The sequence below is a fragment of the Agelaius phoeniceus genome, chromosome 5 (assembly GCF_051311805.1).
Source record: "Agelaius phoeniceus isolate bAgePho1 chromosome 5, bAgePho1.hap1, whole genome shotgun sequence".
Lineage (NCBI taxonomy): Eukaryota > Metazoa > Chordata > Aves > Passeriformes > Icteridae > Agelaius > Agelaius phoeniceus.
In genome coordinates this window covers 29209296-29227023 of record NC_135269.1, presented here as the reverse complement: position 1 = coordinate 29227023, position 17728 = coordinate 29209296, and the positions used below count along the sequence as shown (strand labels likewise).

The 17728-nt window shown below is 38.7% G+C and overlaps 1 protein-coding gene across 2 annotated transcripts in view; it reads right to left on the bottom strand.

The window, feature by feature from the left end:
- The window catches only part of FGD6 (FYVE, RhoGEF and PH domain containing 6), a 73163-nt gene that overhangs the window by 14387 nt on the left and 41048 nt on the right, over positions 1–17728 (bottom strand). Inside the window, exons 7-14 of one of the 2 annotated variants that reach the window (XM_054631792.2) lie at positions 17299–17455; positions 16552–16639; positions 10989–11039; positions 7904–7962; positions 7684–7755; positions 7121–7189; positions 5487–5570; positions 4273–4352 (exon numbers count right to left, since the gene is read on the bottom strand). In XM_054631792.2, coding sequence (XP_054487767.2) covers positions 4273–4352; positions 5487–5570; positions 7121–7189; positions 7684–7755; positions 7904–7962; positions 10989–11039; positions 16552–16639; positions 17299–17455 — 660 coding nt within the window. Of the gene's footprint in view, positions 1–4272; positions 4353–4384; positions 4659–5486; positions 5571–7120; positions 7190–7683; positions 7756–7903; positions 7963–10988; positions 11040–16551; positions 16640–17298; positions 17456–17728 lie in introns of those variants that run through there. The other variant, XM_077178743.1, reaches the window with a different exon arrangement.

Here is a 17728-nt window from a genome sequence, read left to right as displayed (position 1 = left end):
AATACTTGTTTAAATGATGCTCCTAGAACAAAAAGCATGGGCCTTCCATCTTGAAGGCAACCTGAAATTTCAGCAAGCCTTTTTTCTCCCCACCTCCTTCTGCCTCAGAGTGCAGTTTGCTATCCCCAACCCTGTGAAACTCCAAGCTTCTGTCAGATAAAACCATACTGACTCTTCTCCTGCCTTGTGCTCCTAACTATTTGCTCCTACCAGGTCATGTTACTTTCAAACAATAATGTTTTTTCCCCAAAATGTTTCCATTGGATGAGCTAACTCAAAGAGACAGACAGGTAAGCTTAGTCCATCTCTTTTTCCCACGGCTGGTGGTGAATCACTAATCAAGTGCAAGGAAAGCATTAGGCTGAAGTGGCATGGCACAGGGAGCATGAGGAGTGCCTGGTGCAGTAGGATCCTGCAGCTATACTGGATTATGTGCAGTGCCAAAGCACCTCCTCTGTCCATGGGTACAACACCATTTTCATAAATCTGTGCTGTTCTTGCGGCAAAGGGCAGCCTAGTATCCCTTCTCTCAGCCACTAGATCTTATTTTCACTCTTGTGCCAGAACACACACAATTATGCAGCAGGCTGGATTGGGAAACAAATCCATATTAAAGCAAGCCATCAACCTGCCCTTCCTCTGGATCAATTTACCAACTAATTTACCATCACACAGCTGAACAACTACTTGTGCCAGCAACACAGAGAAGGCTCTGAGGAAGGATGAAGCAGTTTTGTAGCAGAGGAACAGCTAGACTGTTTAAGATGCCATGCCAGCTTAAAAAGGGTTTCTAAAATTTAAACAAGAATCCACTCCCATAATTTTTTTCTATTCCCCGCTTTTTAATTAGTATCAAGTAAATTAATTTGTTCAAACCAAGGAATTGAACAAAAATATAGAGAAAGGAAAGTTAGGTAAGAGTTAAGCAATGACTTACACAAATAAGGTGCCTAATGCCAATTATTTTTAATAATTGGCATTAGGCACCTTATTTGTGTAAGTGGTTTTGTAGGTGAATTTGGAAGCTTTTATAATTTTTGGACCTTTAAGGAAAATATTTTGAATGAGGGGTTTGAATGGGATGAAACTGCTATACAGAATCAGAGAGGACAAATCTGCTAAAGTAAACACATGGGAAGCCTGTGAGGCACAAGCAAAAGAAAAAAGATCTAGCACACACAGCAACAAAATCAGAACAAAAGGAGAGGAAATAAGATACATGCAAGGGCAAAGCAATGCATTAGTGTCTGTCCCAACATCTCACATTCTGAGTGGAACATTCTGTTCAGTCTATTTACCTTTGCTTCCTCATCTGGAAAGAACAACTGGCCTGCATTAACTACGAAATATTCAGAACTCTAATCAACTCCTTTGGCTTTTTCAAAATCTGGTTACATTTAATTCGATTCCTGTAACTGTATCAGTTAATTAACTTGAAAGATGGCACAGGTTTTGGAGATTACGCACCACCACCATCCCCACCATGTGGGGACTGCTCTGTATGCAGCGGCTTGCACAATGAGCTACAGGCTTACACTCTTGTATTTCACCAATAACCTCATGCTCGGTAGGTTTGCTAGTGGTAGCCTTTAGGATTGTTTACAATCCTTCAGAATGGAAGAGCAAAGGTGGTGCCACTGGCAATGGAATTGATGCAATGGTGTGCTGCCGCAAAATTGGCAGTTCCTTCTGCTGTCACTCCAGCCCTCCCACACAGTTTCCCCTGCTGCAGATCCACTATTTGTTGCATCCTTACAAAAGTGATTTTGTTTACTAAACAAAATTGGTGTTATTGGCTTTTTAAAACATTATTATTTTTATTTATTTAAGATTTAACATCACAGTGGAAAGCCTCAAATGGATTACAGAAAACCCTAGCAATGGCTAGCACTGGCAAGTGCATGTGCTGGGGGCACACATCCAGCTGCTCACTGGAGCTAAACAGCTCAGTGGCCCCAGAAGGACACTGGGGAAGTGTGTCCCTCTTGTTTCCAGAGCCTTAGGGCACCCCTCCCAGCTGAGCCTGTCTTGCCTGACCATCCTAAGGTAGGACAGGAGGAGATGCAGCTCTATCTGCCTGGGGTAGCTCTTCACCAGCCTTATTGAGGGGGCAGACCATGTCAGGCTGCCGTGACTGCTGTTGCCAGGACCAAAGCTTTACTTCTGCACAGTGCTATGTACTTCTGTATCATGCAGATGTATTAACTTGCTTTTCTGATGAAGAGATTTCTAGTACAATGCTGCATTATACTATGAAAAAGAATTCACATTCCTACAGATATCACAGGAAAACTGAAACCTCAACCCAGACTAGATACAGTGCAATACTAATGCAGTCAGTAAAACTAAACCTGAAGTGACAGACTCTTGTCTAGGCATTCATCTATATTTCTGTTATTAACTAGCCTGCTTTTTATTACTAGCAATTTTTCACCAGCTTAATTTTTCACTTCCTTGTCTCTGCTCCCAGGATCATTTCAGAATCTCTTCTTTGGTGTACACTCCACATAATGCTTATTATTTGAAAAAAAATCCATGGAAATGAAATTTGTCTCCAGTGTCTTTACGACTAATTTGAACAGTTTTGAAAAAAAGGTTGTTTTTTTTACCATATAGGACCTGACAAGTTGTTAGAATGAGGCATCATGCAAAGGAAGATGTAGCCTGGGCTGACAAGATGTGAATTCTCTTCACATTTAGAATATTTATCAATAGGAAAAACACAGTTGATTGGGAAAAATATATGCAAGCACCTGCTGCGGGTAGTATTTTTCAATTGCTTCCCTCCTACACCACAGCAGGCCAGTTCTGGTGACAGACAGAAAACAATCTGAAAACTGTCATTTACATCTGGAGCCTCCAGCACATCCTTCATGCCACACAAATCAACCTCTCTCTGACCCTGCTGTCTAACTTAGGGCTCCTGCACAGGCATGGCTCCCAGCAAGTACAAAAATAACAGAGCTGAATGCTCCCAAAGATGCAACATCAACAACACTAAAAGAATAAACCACAAAAACAAACAAACAAAAATAACCCAAATTGTAGCAGCCTCAGTCAGCAATATGAGGTTAATTCCAGCAATTTCAAGGTTAAGACAAAAGTATGTCACAAACTCTGCCAAATTGATGAGCATGTTATCTGTAGGGATTTTCCCCTATGGACCAGCACATCTTTCCCAGGAGTTGCTTTTAATCTACCACTGAATCAGTTCATCAAAAAGACTAGTCTAACCTGTTTTGTGGAAAATAAGTAGCTTGTATGTTAAGATGATAACATTTTCAGAAGTTCCAATTATTCTTTTACATTTTTTGGAACAACTGAATTAAAAGTGAAACACTGTTTCAAGTCAAGTAGAGATAAATCCTCATTGCCTGCTGCCATCCCCTGAATGCCTTCATGTGTCTGTGTGACCTGTAGTCACACAGCAGCACAGAGCTGTTCATATTACACTGGAGCAGAGCCCTACCCTTAACTGTGAAATGCATTGTTTTCCCCCAGTGCGCAGAAGACCTCTAAAAAACATTTAAATTTGTTGAAGAAATACAGAATTACCCATTTCAAGTGTGTTTTTATAAATAACTACTGCTCTGACAATTGAGCTACTTCCTTTGGCTTCTTTGACAGTGTTAACCTTGGTCTACCCCTCAGCTACAGATACTGCTATCTTTGTGCATTCTCATGTCAGTATTTACAAGGTCACACAAAAAGCAGCAGTCTGCTCTTGCTCAGCTTTGCTAAATAAAAGAGAAAACATGTCTCTCTTCATTGGTATCAGCACTGTCACAAATGTCAGAACACATAAAACTTCAACTCAAGCACCATAAAAACAACAATGCACAAAAACAGGCCTTTGCTTAAGGCATGTCAGTGAAGGTGACCAGAGCTGGCTCAGTGACCATGTATCATTTTGCTGTTACTTAGAGAATTTGGTAACATAGAGCATATCAGTAATTTTAGAACAAAAAAATATTGAAAAGCAAAGCCTAAAATGAAGTGAATTGAAATTCTCTCAAGGAAAGGCAGTGCAAGGATAGTATTTCAATTTAATTGGAAGTTTCTGAAGGTGAGGTGAGTTTCTGTAGCTGAGGTGAAAAAGAAGAACCAAACAATGGCTGTATTCACTCTGATTTACTGATTCCCTGTATTCTGTAATCACTCTAGCCAAGAGTAACTTTTCATGACATTAAGTGCAAAACAAGCCCTAAAAAGCTTGTGTGGCCTGTTTGAAAACACACAGTTTCAAAATCACTTTTTTTTTTAAAGATTTACCTTGCTGAAAGAATGAAGGATCTCTCTACGCTTTCAATGTTCAGTTCATTCTGATATGCTTCCTGCGTTGGCTTCTTAACCTTCAGCCGAGAGAGAAAACTTCACATTCAAACTGAAATGGTACTTTTGTCATTGCTTTAATCTGAATTCCTGGAAAATCTCTTACATTTTTATTGCAGAAGGAGAACATTGGAGAGAATATACTCAGAAACAGGAAATTATATACCAGTCCAGAGGGCCCAGCTACATTAAGATTACACACAGCCCATCCTTTTATTTCACTGGCCCTCATACAAACACTGGAGATGTACAGGGGAATGAAGCTCAAGAGCTGTCAGACACCTTCCACACAGGCCCAGTCATGTTGCCTCAAGCACCTCCTGCAACTGGACAAAAAAAAGGACACTGCTGCTGCAGGATGAGGTGTAGCCCATGGTGTACCCCAGAGTGGGCAAGGGCTGCACTACCCTGTTGATCTTCTGAGCCGCCAAATTTCAAACTTAAGGAGGATTAAAAATCAGGAGTGGGTCTGAGCCACTGCAAGACATCTGCTGGCAAAAGAGATTTTGTAGCTCTACTTGCAAAACTTTGGACCTGAGTGCCAGATCTGCACTACTACTTGACTTGGCGATTTTTTCTGACAGGACTGGAGACAATGATTCCCAAGGCAATGATTTGTTGTTCCCTTTAAGTGTCATGTCAGCTACCGAGTCACTTTATTGCATGCATGTCCCTTATCATTACCCAGGGGCCTCAAGGCTTAACTTTGATGCTTTTCACAAGTGCTCAGGAAGAAAAGTTGTATCTTCCCTCACAGTTAGCAAATCTATAAACCAGAGAGAACTGATCCACCAGGGTCTTATCAGGCAAAGATGCCTAATCTCTGGGTGTCAGCAATAAAAAGCAGTTAAAAGGCAAAAATGAGGCAGTCTAAACAAAATACAAAAAATTAGTAGGCAGACTATTCCAGAGTAGGACAACACTGGGTGAAATGCAGCCAAGATGATCCTGTAGCAATAGAATATTTAGGGAAACCTAGATAGCAATTCCACAGGCCACATTATGCAAAAAATGTCAAGCCTGTAGGATTGCTCTGGAACAATATAAGCATATTTAATATCTCTTGCCAACAGTAAAAACAGTTAAGTTTTCAAACTTTGAAAGCCTGAGTTTAGGTAGATTTGAAGAAAGGCTCACTTTAACAAGTGACTCACCTTCATTCCAGCCAATGACAGCATGTTGTTGAGTTTATACATCCCTGACTGAACTGGAGTAGTATACAACAGGGCATCATTGAACTGTAATACAGAATGCTTTTAATGACTAAAGTTGGTTACAAGACAGATAATTTCAGATGGATATTACTGGAAGTACAGAACTCCTACAGCACTGAGATAACTGTCCAGAAGTATTCCCTACTTCCTATTATTCCACTTAGAATCCAAGAAGCATTTTCATGTATGAATTTAGATAACAATAGGTATCTATTTATATCCTCCTTGTGTAAAGATACATTTGGCACATGAGTCAACAGTGCATGGATGTTAAACAACAGGCTGTCAAAAGGGACAAAATGTTTCTGGTGTACACAGGTATATAGTATAGCAAACTAATTTAAAAGGATATTAGAATTAACCATTCAAACAAATCAAAGCAATACAGAAACTAGGAGATAGCAGAATGGATTAGCAATTTGTAATGACAAACTTAACTGTACCTTGTGAATTTTACCAGTTTTAAGTACATCTACTGTTTATTTCCTGTTCTTCCAGACTTGGATTTGTTGAGTGCACTTACTGAACAATAACTAAGATTTTTTTTATTTTCTGTGCTGTTCAACACATGGATTCAAACTTCATTTACTACACATAAACAAATACCAAAACCTGAAGTGCCTCTTAAGTTTTTGCTATGTGACTCTTTGTAAAATAGCCAAATGTTTAAAATTATTACTAAATCTTCACAACATGATAAATGGAAAAATCACTGCATCTAATGGTATGAATGCTAGCCTGTACCATTTATATCTATGAAAAACCCCAAACCAAACAAAGCCCTTGCCCCATAAAACAACACAGAGAAAATCCAAGAGACACAGAAATTAGTAATATCTAGTTTGTGAAGCTTGAGATAGCACCACATTTTTGAGAGTATTTCGGTAACTGGTATAATACACACTCCAGGACTGCCGAGGGAAGTATTTCTTCATATCAGGGTAACTACAAGACAGGATTCAGCCAGGACTGTGGACCAATAATGGAATAAATTACAGGATAACAGCTGCTTTACTGTCTAAATAGAAGAGATAAACAAAAGGTTCAAGTGGAAACAGAAACTTCAGAGATGCACAGAAGTTTCAAAACAAAGCAGTAGCAGAGACAGGAAAAGAACTCAGTACTTAACTTCCACCCAGTGCTCTGCTCAGGATGCACGTGGGCTCCTGCAAGGGCAAGGAGAGAGGAGGAGGGAGACGGGAGGAAGGAAAGGAGGGAGGGAAGGGTGCAGAAGCAGTGACAAGAGTTGTAGGTTTTAAGATCTGGTGCAGCTCAGAGGGAGGGAGTAACTGTGCTACCTTCCACAGTACCACAGATAATGTCTTCTCATGAAAGCTCTCAGATTTTAAATGAGCATTATTCAAAATAGTATGCTTAAATGAGAAATGATTTCTCATTAAAATTAGTGCATATGCCACAGATAATATCTCTACATTAGAACTGACTGAATAGAACAGCAACAATTAGTAATTTTTTCTACTACCTGCAGTTATTAGTTATGCTTGCAGTGTAATGTTTTAACCACTAAAAATTACACTAGAATAAGGCACATAGCAACATACATAACATCTTACCAGAAAAAACATTCTTGGCTGCATGACCTTTCGTGATAGCTTCATCAGTGTTCCCTCTTTCAAAAAGACCTAGTAAATTAAAACAATGAATGCAAAACTTAGCCTTTTAGGGCACAAGCCATGCAAATGAACTAACTTTTTTATAACTATTATCATGATTATTATTATTATTTCTACACTAGAAGTGCTGCACAAGTTTTGGGATTCAGGGTTCCCTTTCTGAGAAAAGCTGTTTATCCTTATGTTTCTCTAAAAGTGAGTGTGGATGACTGCATTCGTTTTCCATGCTGCACATGAAACCATGAGAAATAAAGGGTTAAGCTTGAGGACAAAAACCTGCCTGCAAGATCTGGCAAGGAATCATAATCTAAAAATTTTAAGTTTCTGTCAGATAAATACCTAAAAAAAACCCACACATAAGGAGCACCAATATTCATTTGACTGCTAGAACCTAATAATGAAGCAAGGGACCAATTTTCTTCTTTGTATATTCCAGCATCAGTCTTTGCTTGAATATCATCTTCACTTTCCCTGCAATCTGCTTAATGCCGTGGGGCACTTACCCTTCCTGGCTGGACGATCTCATGGTGTCCATTTAAACTGTATTGGATCTGCATGAGCTTCTGAAAGTTATCCTTGGAGGGGAAAAAGTAGAAGGTAAGTACTTGCCCTTGCATTCATGATTTTTTTTAAGGAACAAAAACAAGAGAGAAAGAGAGAGAGATAGAGAGAGAGAAAGAGAAAAAGCTTTAATCAATCAGCTTCATATGGCAAAATACTTACTCCCTGCTTCATAATGTCATTGGCATGGTTTGCAACTTCTATAACAACAGCTAAAGCATCTGAAAGATGAAGGAATGATGTTTTGGTTATACAGACCAGTTAGCATTGGTATCATGTAAAGCACAGATACCATACTGCATTTCCACATCATTCCAAGATTGAAGGATCTTATTGTACAGACACTGCATTCAGGAGCACTTCCCAAAAATCCCAGAGTCTTTGGATCATGGTTTAATAAGTGTGCCCCAGTAAGTTATTGCTTCAACCAACAGTGTCAATTATTTCTTACAGTTACTCAAAGCATAGCCAAAGCTAAATTCCAGTTTCTCACACAACAAATTACTTACTATACTTACAGCAGAAAAGTTAACAACATTTTAACAGAGACTCTATAGGGACTAAGTTTTTGCCATTTTTACCCAAATGCCATCACTGCCATTCATGGGTGACTACCTAGAAAAATTATATAAATCTTTGTCATTTCTATCTTCTGCCTTTAGTTTTTCTGCCCCTCAAAATAACGGTAAAGTTCAAATTTCTAAATTTTGAACTTGTAATACCAAAAGAAAAAAAAATCTCTGGAAAATGTTACCAAATATGAGCAATTTTATTAAGTACTGATATTTAATAACCAGGAACTCAACTGTGAGAGATCCTAAGGTGTAAGTGCAAAAAGCAGTTATATAAAATGATTATGTGAACACAGTGAGTATTCTGTCCAAGTCCAAGAATCCATCCCATACAAGGATCTTATCCAAAAACCTGCACTTTACTTAAGCTAGAAAAATGACACTTAACCGAAAGCTGGAACAACTGTTGTGCTGAAATGTAGTCTCTAAAGCATTTAGCACCTTCTGAGTAACTGAATTACAGTCAAGCACTTCAAAGAAAGGAATAAATTTGGTTAAAAGTCCACAGAGAAGCCTACCAAACCAGGTAACACTAAGGCCTTGGGGTTTTTCCTAGCTAATCATTAGAGTATTAGTACTGTAGAATGCATATACTTCCTTTATTGTTGACTCATATTTGGAAAGAAAGTATGTTAAAAGACAGAGCTTTCTGAACTGAAAGGTTCAGAACCTCAGGAAACCATATAAGAAACTAAACAGACATGAACAAAAAGCTCCTCCTAAGCCAATTGAAGGAGATTTTTTGTAAAAGATTGTCACAAACCAAGGCAATGCAAGCACAGAGTAAAACAGCTAAGATACATAGCACATATCAAGGATTTGATCAAAATTTAAGTTGAGATATAGTTGTCATGAAACCAAGCAAGCCTGCTCAAATGTAGCTGGTGGTCTCTTTCTAGGTAATGCTGGAGCTGCTTCAGGCAAAACCCTCCCCAGCTCCCACCCACATGAAAGAAGATGAAGGGAAATGTAGCTAAATTCACAAAGACAGGAATGAGCACCTGATTCTCTCTGTTATACTTTCCTTCATCTCTCAGTTACTATATATATTAGAACCTTAAAATTTTATTTATTGACTTCAGGAAAGATTGAAGAATTTTAGAGAAAATGATAAAAATTGCTGGCTAGTGAAGGGAAAGTACCAGGATCTCAGGACTATTTATACAGCCAAGAATAAATGAATCTAAACAACAACATAAAATAATCGATAGGGTCAAAGTCCATAAACAAAGTGCTTTTTGGCAGGGAAGAGCGTTCCACTTATACCACTTAGCTGAAGTAATGTATTCAAATTAAGGTCAGCAAGAAGAATTGTGCTATTTGGGTATTTTTTCAAGAGTACTAATCACAACCAAACCTAGTCTCCCTCTCCACTCCTACCCTTCACTCCCAGGCTCTGCATTGGAATTAAACAACTAAGCAAAGTTGGAAGTAAGATAAGCTTAATTATTACAAGAAAGATCTTGGTGACTAAAGATTAGATTTTCTTTTCTTACCCAAATTCTAAGATGGACTACCAAATATATCAGATGTCAAATTAACACTTAGGCATTGTTATAACTTAACTTCAGCTTCTATCTTTGATATAAGAAGGGAGAGAAAAACACTGTGAAAGATATAACTACAAAAACCAGAGAAGCTGAAGAAACCACAAAAAAGTGAACAATGTATTTAGATTGCTCTCTTTTCAAGTGGTCAGCTGTTTAACATGCAGTGCAAGTATTTTGTTGACAGCTATAAGAAGTGCAAGATGAACTCTTCTATCTCTTGAAGAGCCGTAAGTTAAATTATTTTTGACTTGTATCTTCAACATACTCAAATATGTCTAAATGTCTTGAGAAATATATTTACTCATAAACTTCATGGTATTGTACCAGCAGACAAAGCAAACTTGGCTCAGTGCATTGAAGGTGCTCATTTATTGAAGTTCAATCAATTACATCTGCACAACTCTTCTAAAGGCAATGAACTTGCACAAATGTGACAGGATCTCATGCAAATGAAATGGAAACATCAACTGGGAGCATTCTTTGTACTGCTGAGGCACACTCTGAAGAAGGAACCAGCCTGAATGTGCAGTGCATTGATATGCTCAAGTTAAACCACCTTAATCCTGCACTATCATGAAATGTGTGCTCCTGTCCTCTTAATCACCAATGACTTCTCATTTCCTCTGATCTCCTTTCTCCCCACATGCAGGCAAAAACCTGTGTGAGTAACATGTGTTTGTGCAGCTTCTGACAACTCAAACTGGAGAACTCCTCAGGTTAAATATTACCCATGGCAGCTCCTTGATCTTGCTCACTTCTGCCACATGGATGCTTTTCCTGGCACAAAGAGAGAGGAGGAGGCCACAAAGGCTCATAGCTGGAGAGAGCATGCTGCCTATAAAGGTCTGCAGATGCAAGGGACTGTCTCTTTCAAAGGCAGTGCCTAAAATATCTGTTTAAACTGCCTGTGGAACTTCACTCTTATCTCTTGGTTTCAATTCAAGCGTGAGCTGATATGACTGCCAGGTCCAAACTTTTCTGAAACAAAAGCTTGCAATCTTTTAGTATCTCTGGTGAGAAACTTAGAACTAAATAGAAAACATTTCTATTACTGACTTAGCATTTTGCATTTGAAATCTTGAAACATTGGTACATATGCTGTTATTTCTTTAAAGAGACATTTACCTTGAGTATCCCTATAGTCTGCAGATTCTTCTAAAAGATTCTTTAAATAATCTGTATAAAGAAAAAATAATATAGAGATAGTTTTGTTAAATAAATAAACAACACCAGAAAGTAGTAAGCCCCATCTTTTTCCTGGAAATCTGCTGTTCAGATCTACTCCTAATTGACAAACACCTACTACTTTATCTTTTAAATCTGTTGAGGTAATAACAAAGTGAAAACTAGCATCTCCATAATGAAAGTATATCAGCAAAAGAGATAGGTTACTGAAACAAAAAAGAGATAGGTTACGTAGTCTTCTCCAGTGAAAAGTGATACATTGTATACATTATTCCAGAAAAAAACAAGCAAGTGAAAAATTAGTACATACTTGCAATCATTTATATTTAAGCTGATGTAAAAAACTTTTGAAGATTATAGATATTTGTCTGAACACCAAAATTAGTCTCCAGGAGCTATTAAAAAAATAGTCCACTACAGAAGATCTGATGAAGATTAATATTTTTCAGTAATAAAAACAATATACTTCCCTCAATGTTCAAATAGGCATTTTCAGTTCTCAATGACACTTGTAGTTCAACCACGAGATGGCAACCTCGATCCATTAAAGTCTTGGTAGTTTTAAAATCTATTTTACTTCGCTAAAATTAACTCCAAATGTATGACTATACATGAAGACATCCCCCTCGAGTTTCCATTCCCTGGCTGAGTGTCTAGTTCATCAAAAAGTGTGATACTCTGTCAAAGATTAATATATATCCTCAGTAAAATGTCAATCATGTACTCTGTAATCTTTGAACTTCTTAAAATGAAAAGAAACCAAACCAGAAACATTCCAAGAGATATACATCAGATTGATAAAGTCAACAAATACTGATTTATAATTACCTTTTCAATGAAGTATTAATATTCTGGCAGATCTAATGAAAACTAATTACATGTAATGTAGTAAGCATTCAATTTTAGCTTCTCAGTTGTACAAGCTTCATGTAGGAGTGAAATAATTCAACTCCCATATGCCTGCCCTACCCAAATTCATTCTTTCATTCAAAAAGGATTGGGAGCCAATTGTTCCTGCCTTCATAAGATGTCTTGCTTCATGCGTGCCCCTCAGAGACCATTCAGTGCATTGTAATCTTTTCCTTATGCACAAAATTAAAAGGGAATTATGAAACATGTTTCTGCAGTAGAACTGCCATGAAAAGTGAGAGAACTTGTCACAGTTAATGAAAGCTTTGAAAAAACCAGAACTACAGGAAGATAAACACTTGGCACTGACATTTTATTGTTTGGCAGAGACCTAAGGGAGGATCCAAGGGAGAAGCATGGAGAGCAGGTTGGGGTGCAGGAAGAGGAACCGGCTGGGAGGCAGGGAGGGAGCTCTGGGAAGCACAATTGACTGGGCCATGGGAACACTCAGCTTTCTGCTCTCCTCAGAGTTCTGCTTGATCATTAGCAGGATTTGGTTAACATGTGATCTTTTAAGACAAGTCTGACCTGGACCAAAACTTTGTCTGCTGTACTCCATCAATATTGCATCCTTCATGTCCCTCAAAATCTTGTGCTGTAGTAGCTACCAGCCATTCCAATGTAGTATTTAGGTGGCCATATAGTCCATTTAAAAAAAAAAATTAATCTTTCTTCACCTTGGGTTATTCTGGTAAAAGGCTTGTATGAGGGGGGGAAAAATTAACAGGAGGTATTTTGAAAGGAGCTGGGAAGAGTTCACATCAGGTTTAATTTGGTTTAACCTGTCACAGATAAAACACCAGGTGCCCTCTCCTGCCCTTCCTGTGGACGGGTGGTCTCTCAAATTGGAGCTGTGCCAGAGCACTCTTTGGACTCCACCATTAAGCCAACACAAATTAAAACTTTACAATTGCAACTTGATGTTCATTGGAGCCAGTACAAAAGACCCCAATGGGAATCTCCCAGTAGAAAAAATGAGTCCCTACAGCTCATACAGAAATAAGACTCCCAAACTACACACTCACCTCTACAGGCTGGGAACAAGAGGTAAGGTGGGTATAATTTCCTCATCTGCAAATGTACAGCTGGCACTCTAAGACACTGTCCCTCGTACACGAAGACATCCAATTTAACATCCAAAGTAATTGCAGTGGAAACATAAAACCAGAGACCCAAGATGGGAACTAATTATTTCTTGGCATATTCATGCTTTATAACATGTTTCCCAAAACACCATTACTCAAATCCATTTTTGGATGGGTATTTTCAAGCATTTTAAATTAAATAATCAGTGAATAGAAGAGGTAAAATCAAGATTTTTAACATAACAGCATTCATTTAAAATTATGTATTTAAAACCAAAGGCAGCCTTTGTCTTACAAAACTGCAGCAGCCAATAAAACAACTGTAAAATCCTGAAAGTGATAAATAGGTAATTTTCATCTTAGTATTCTCTTTATCTGGTAAGTGGACCTCAGTTCACAGCTAAAACTCAGCTTCAGAGAGGCATCAGAACAGATATTTTTAGTCTCTTCTGTGAATACACACTGGAAATTCTGTGCTTACAACAGCCTTCTGGAGGTACTGGCATAAACTATACAGACAAGCTGATTTCACAGACATGAAAAATGTTGCAGTAAAATTTTTGCAAAAGTACTCCTAGATGAAATAAATACAGAAGTCAGATATTAAGGTGAAATGGCATCTAATGTCTTTGCAAAAAAAAAAAAAAATCCCCTCTGAAATAAGCTTTCATTGTTGAGACTAGAAAGACCTTAATTATACCTTCAGAAATTCTTAATTCTGCTGGACACCCCAAAGCACAGCAAAAATAAACATAAAAGCACACTAGTACTGTTTTTGTGATGAAAATTTCTGTATGCCTACTTCTACCTGACAGCAGCCCCCAGTTCTTTCTTCCCACTTGCTGGGGGAAGTGGCTATCACTTCTTCTGCTTAAAATTATCTTCTGCGTCATTAACTACTTTTTGTCTTGGGTTGTCTAATGTAATTAATTTAAACTCAAAGCAATTGTTCCACAACATGTAATTGGCCTTGAGTCTGACAACTCTATTTCCAACCTGCAAAGCTGCAGAGTGCAAAAAGGCTAATTTTTCATCCCACTCAGCCTCCGCTCACTATAACCCAGTCAAGGATAATAAAAGACACTCTCTGCCAACCTTATGCTGTGAAAAAGAGGAGAGAGGCTTATCCTATGACAATCAAGAGCCTGTTCATATTGCACAGTCTCAAGTAATCTACTCAAATTAGAGGTTTTTGGGAGAAGAGAATCACCTCTTTCATTTCTCTCAGAAATCAGAGGCCTCTGATTAGCCTACCCCATAAGGCATCTAGTATTTACTGTTCAGCACCCAGGGCCACTATGTGAAGAAGTGGAAGTCCACTTACTGGACTGGAGAAGCTGTATAATTAAGCAGAAACAGTGCTAAACTGTTCATCTCCTTGGCTTATTTATGAGTCCACCTGCTCCTGCTTTTGTTAGCACAAAAGTAACTCCACTTCAAAGCACCGCAACAATCTTGTGATGTGACCGAGTAGCAGCAGGTTACCAGTACAAAGCTGTCCCACCCACACAGAACATCTAAATAGGAAGAAATCCCTGCTGACTCAGGCCTGACAGCTTCATTTCCTGGATTATTTTCATTCTGCTGCTCTTGCCCTCCTCCCCACAGATCCCCCCCACCTCCGGCCTAGGCAGCTGCTCCATCGCTACATCTCACCCACTGCAACAAAAGATACAAATGTTTTGCATGTCCTCCAGATGTTCATATAGCACAAACTTATAGAGGCATTGCTCGCTATTACACAGAGATGTTGGAAGGTAACTAAGCAGATGGGTCATCCACAGAGACATGGAAGAGTCAGAACTCAAGGGCAACATACATGCACGAAAGACTGAACAGGCTGAAAATGAAACAGATCCAAAACATCACTCTCCAGCTCCAGCATAATTAAATTCTTGGCCTGATCTATTTTATTGTTCCCACAGAACAAGAGAAAATTATGTTTCTAAATTTGCCACCAGTATGGCAATCCCATTCCTTTCAGCAGCATTTGCAGGTGTATTTAAAGCTGGGGAGCCACAGTAAGGTCTGCAGACTGGAGACCCCCACAATAACCCCCATCAGCACAGGATGAGGCTTTTTTCAGGTCTAAAACATTCTGTCCCAGCCACAATGACAGCTCATCATCACGAGGAATTCCCCTTCAACATCTGAGCTTTGTTTCAGTGCCATCCATCACTCTGCTGTGTATATTGACAATAGCATTTGCTCCATCCTGAGCCCCTATTCAACCAAACTCCATTTCAATTAAAACCTTTCAACTTACCCGAGGCTCCACTGATTTTGAAGTGTTTAACAAACTATACCATACCCTAAGTGAGTATCCTTTTAAAATAAAGCAAGTCCCCCACTGCCTTTTATGGGTTGATTTCTTGAATTAAGTACCATTAAGGTTTTCCCCTATAAAGTATTCCATTTAATAAGAGTGCTCCCCCTTTTTTCAACACCTTGAGTTTAATGAGATTATTAAAATGAAAAAAGTCAGTGTTAATAATTTGGAAACTGCTCTATGGCACTTAAGTCTGAATCTGCCACAGCATCACTAGTCTAAGTACATGCTGGGGAAATGCCAATGAGCTGCTACAGAGCCAAAAAAAAAGGTCACGGAGCATTTTATTTTGCAGTTACTACATAAACAGAGGTTATTTTTAAATTGCTCATCAAGATGCAATGGCTCTCAAAAACAATGCCTTAAGTATTTCCAAATCCTTACAGGAGCCATCCCCCTCTTACAACAAACACATCTCAAAATACTTCACAAAGGAGGCCTCTGTCAGTGCCCTCCCTTTACAGACAGAAAACCCCACTGCATCACGGAGATCACTTGCTCAAGGCCACCCAAACACACCAGTGCCAGAGCAGAGTACAGAGCCCAGATTTCCTAGCTACAAATCAGCTCCTCAGCTGGCTCTGGTAGCAAGTCTTAAGCACTTACTGGTGTGCACTAAAAACATGTGCTTTGCCTTTAAAAGAGAATGGATTTTACAGACAAAATACCTGGGTGGGGAAGAAATGGAGAAGCTACTCACAAAAGTTCACTTTTGTTGCATAGGTATCTTTCTTCTCCTTGCTCCAATTTCCCATACAGCCTTTTTCATTTGTTAAACCCCCATCAGCCCAAAAAACCAAAAAAGCAAAACCCAAAGCAGGACAGGAGTATTTCAACCCTTTGAGGAAGTTACAGGCTTCTATTACCACAGATTCTAGCAAAAACTATCATAGGTTTCATGTTTTTTATGTATTGTTGAATCTACCATCAGAACACATCACAGTGCTGTAAACATTAGGACTTTGCTTGTGTATCTTACCACAATCAATATTAGCAAGAAAAGCCTCTAAACCCATGCAATGTTTTAAAAAGAGCTTCAATACTGTGACATGTTTTAAAAAAGCCTCACATATGTGAAGTCAGACAAACACACTTTACAGATGGATACAAGTGTCTGAAAACAGGTGTCCTGGGGCATGTGAAGACTGGCTTCTGAAGCCTGCAAAAAGCTTGACTGTACCTGTCAACAGAAGCCTGTACTGGGGAATCCTCTGAACTGGCTTGAGCAGATAGTGCTTGAGGGCCAGACTAGCACAGCGGGGGCTCATCTGAAAGAAACACCCAAAATAAATAACAATTCCACAGCAGTCAAAGGTTCCAGCAAAAGAAAACATGCCTCAAACAACTACTGATTATACTGGATAAGCTTTTTATCTTTGAAAAGTGATACTGCCACAGTGTTAAGCACCACACTACAGAGCAAGCATTTCCATGTGGAAGACTGCATGTGGAATTACCCATGCATGAAAGATGCTAGGAAGCACTCATATTCTGTAGATTCAAAACAGGTGCTTTGACCTAGGAGGAAGAGAGGTGAAGCTTCCCAAAAACAAAGGAAACAGGATAGCAAGGGCAACATGCTCCTTTGTGATCGTTGTCAGTGTTCATTAGGCAAAAAGGCAGAGAAGACAGGAGTGCTCACTGCAGGAGTTTTAATTAATCCACACCTCTAAAGACAACACAGAATTAAAAGATCCATGCTTCAAAAATGCTAATTATCTTGAGTTTGCATTCAAAAAAATCTGAATCTGCAACATTGCAGAATTCAAAAGGCCTCTTGTCTTCTTCCTGTCTTAAGCCTAGACTGCAGAAAAAAGCCCCATCACCAAAATACAAACAAATTAAGGACAGTTTCTAAAGCCCAGTGAAAGATCACAACTGCTAAAAAGCCAGAAAACAGGTTATACTTTGAAAAAGAATACAATACCTCGAAGTCTTTGACTACTGATGCAAATCCTGCATTCTTCTTACACTGTTCATCTAATAATGCAACATTTTTATCAAATTCTTTGATGTAAGTTGAATACATCTTTAGGTAGGGACCCTTTTTAACAAATATGTCAGCAATTCTTTGATGCTCAAGCCTAGAAACGAACAACAACAAAAAAGATGCAATTAGAGCTAAAAATAGCATACATCTTAACCCTACAGCAAGACATCTCTCTTTTTCAGAGTAAGATGTGCTAGTTTATGCTCTGAACAAAAAGCTTACAGCAGATAAGTTCCCATCTCAGTTGCTATTCTGAAACACCTTACCAGGCACACATCAACACACTAGTGTTAGATGACAACCACTTAATATACAGTCTTTTAAAAAGGGTCTTGAACTGTTTGAACACTTTAGTTCAAGGTGAGCA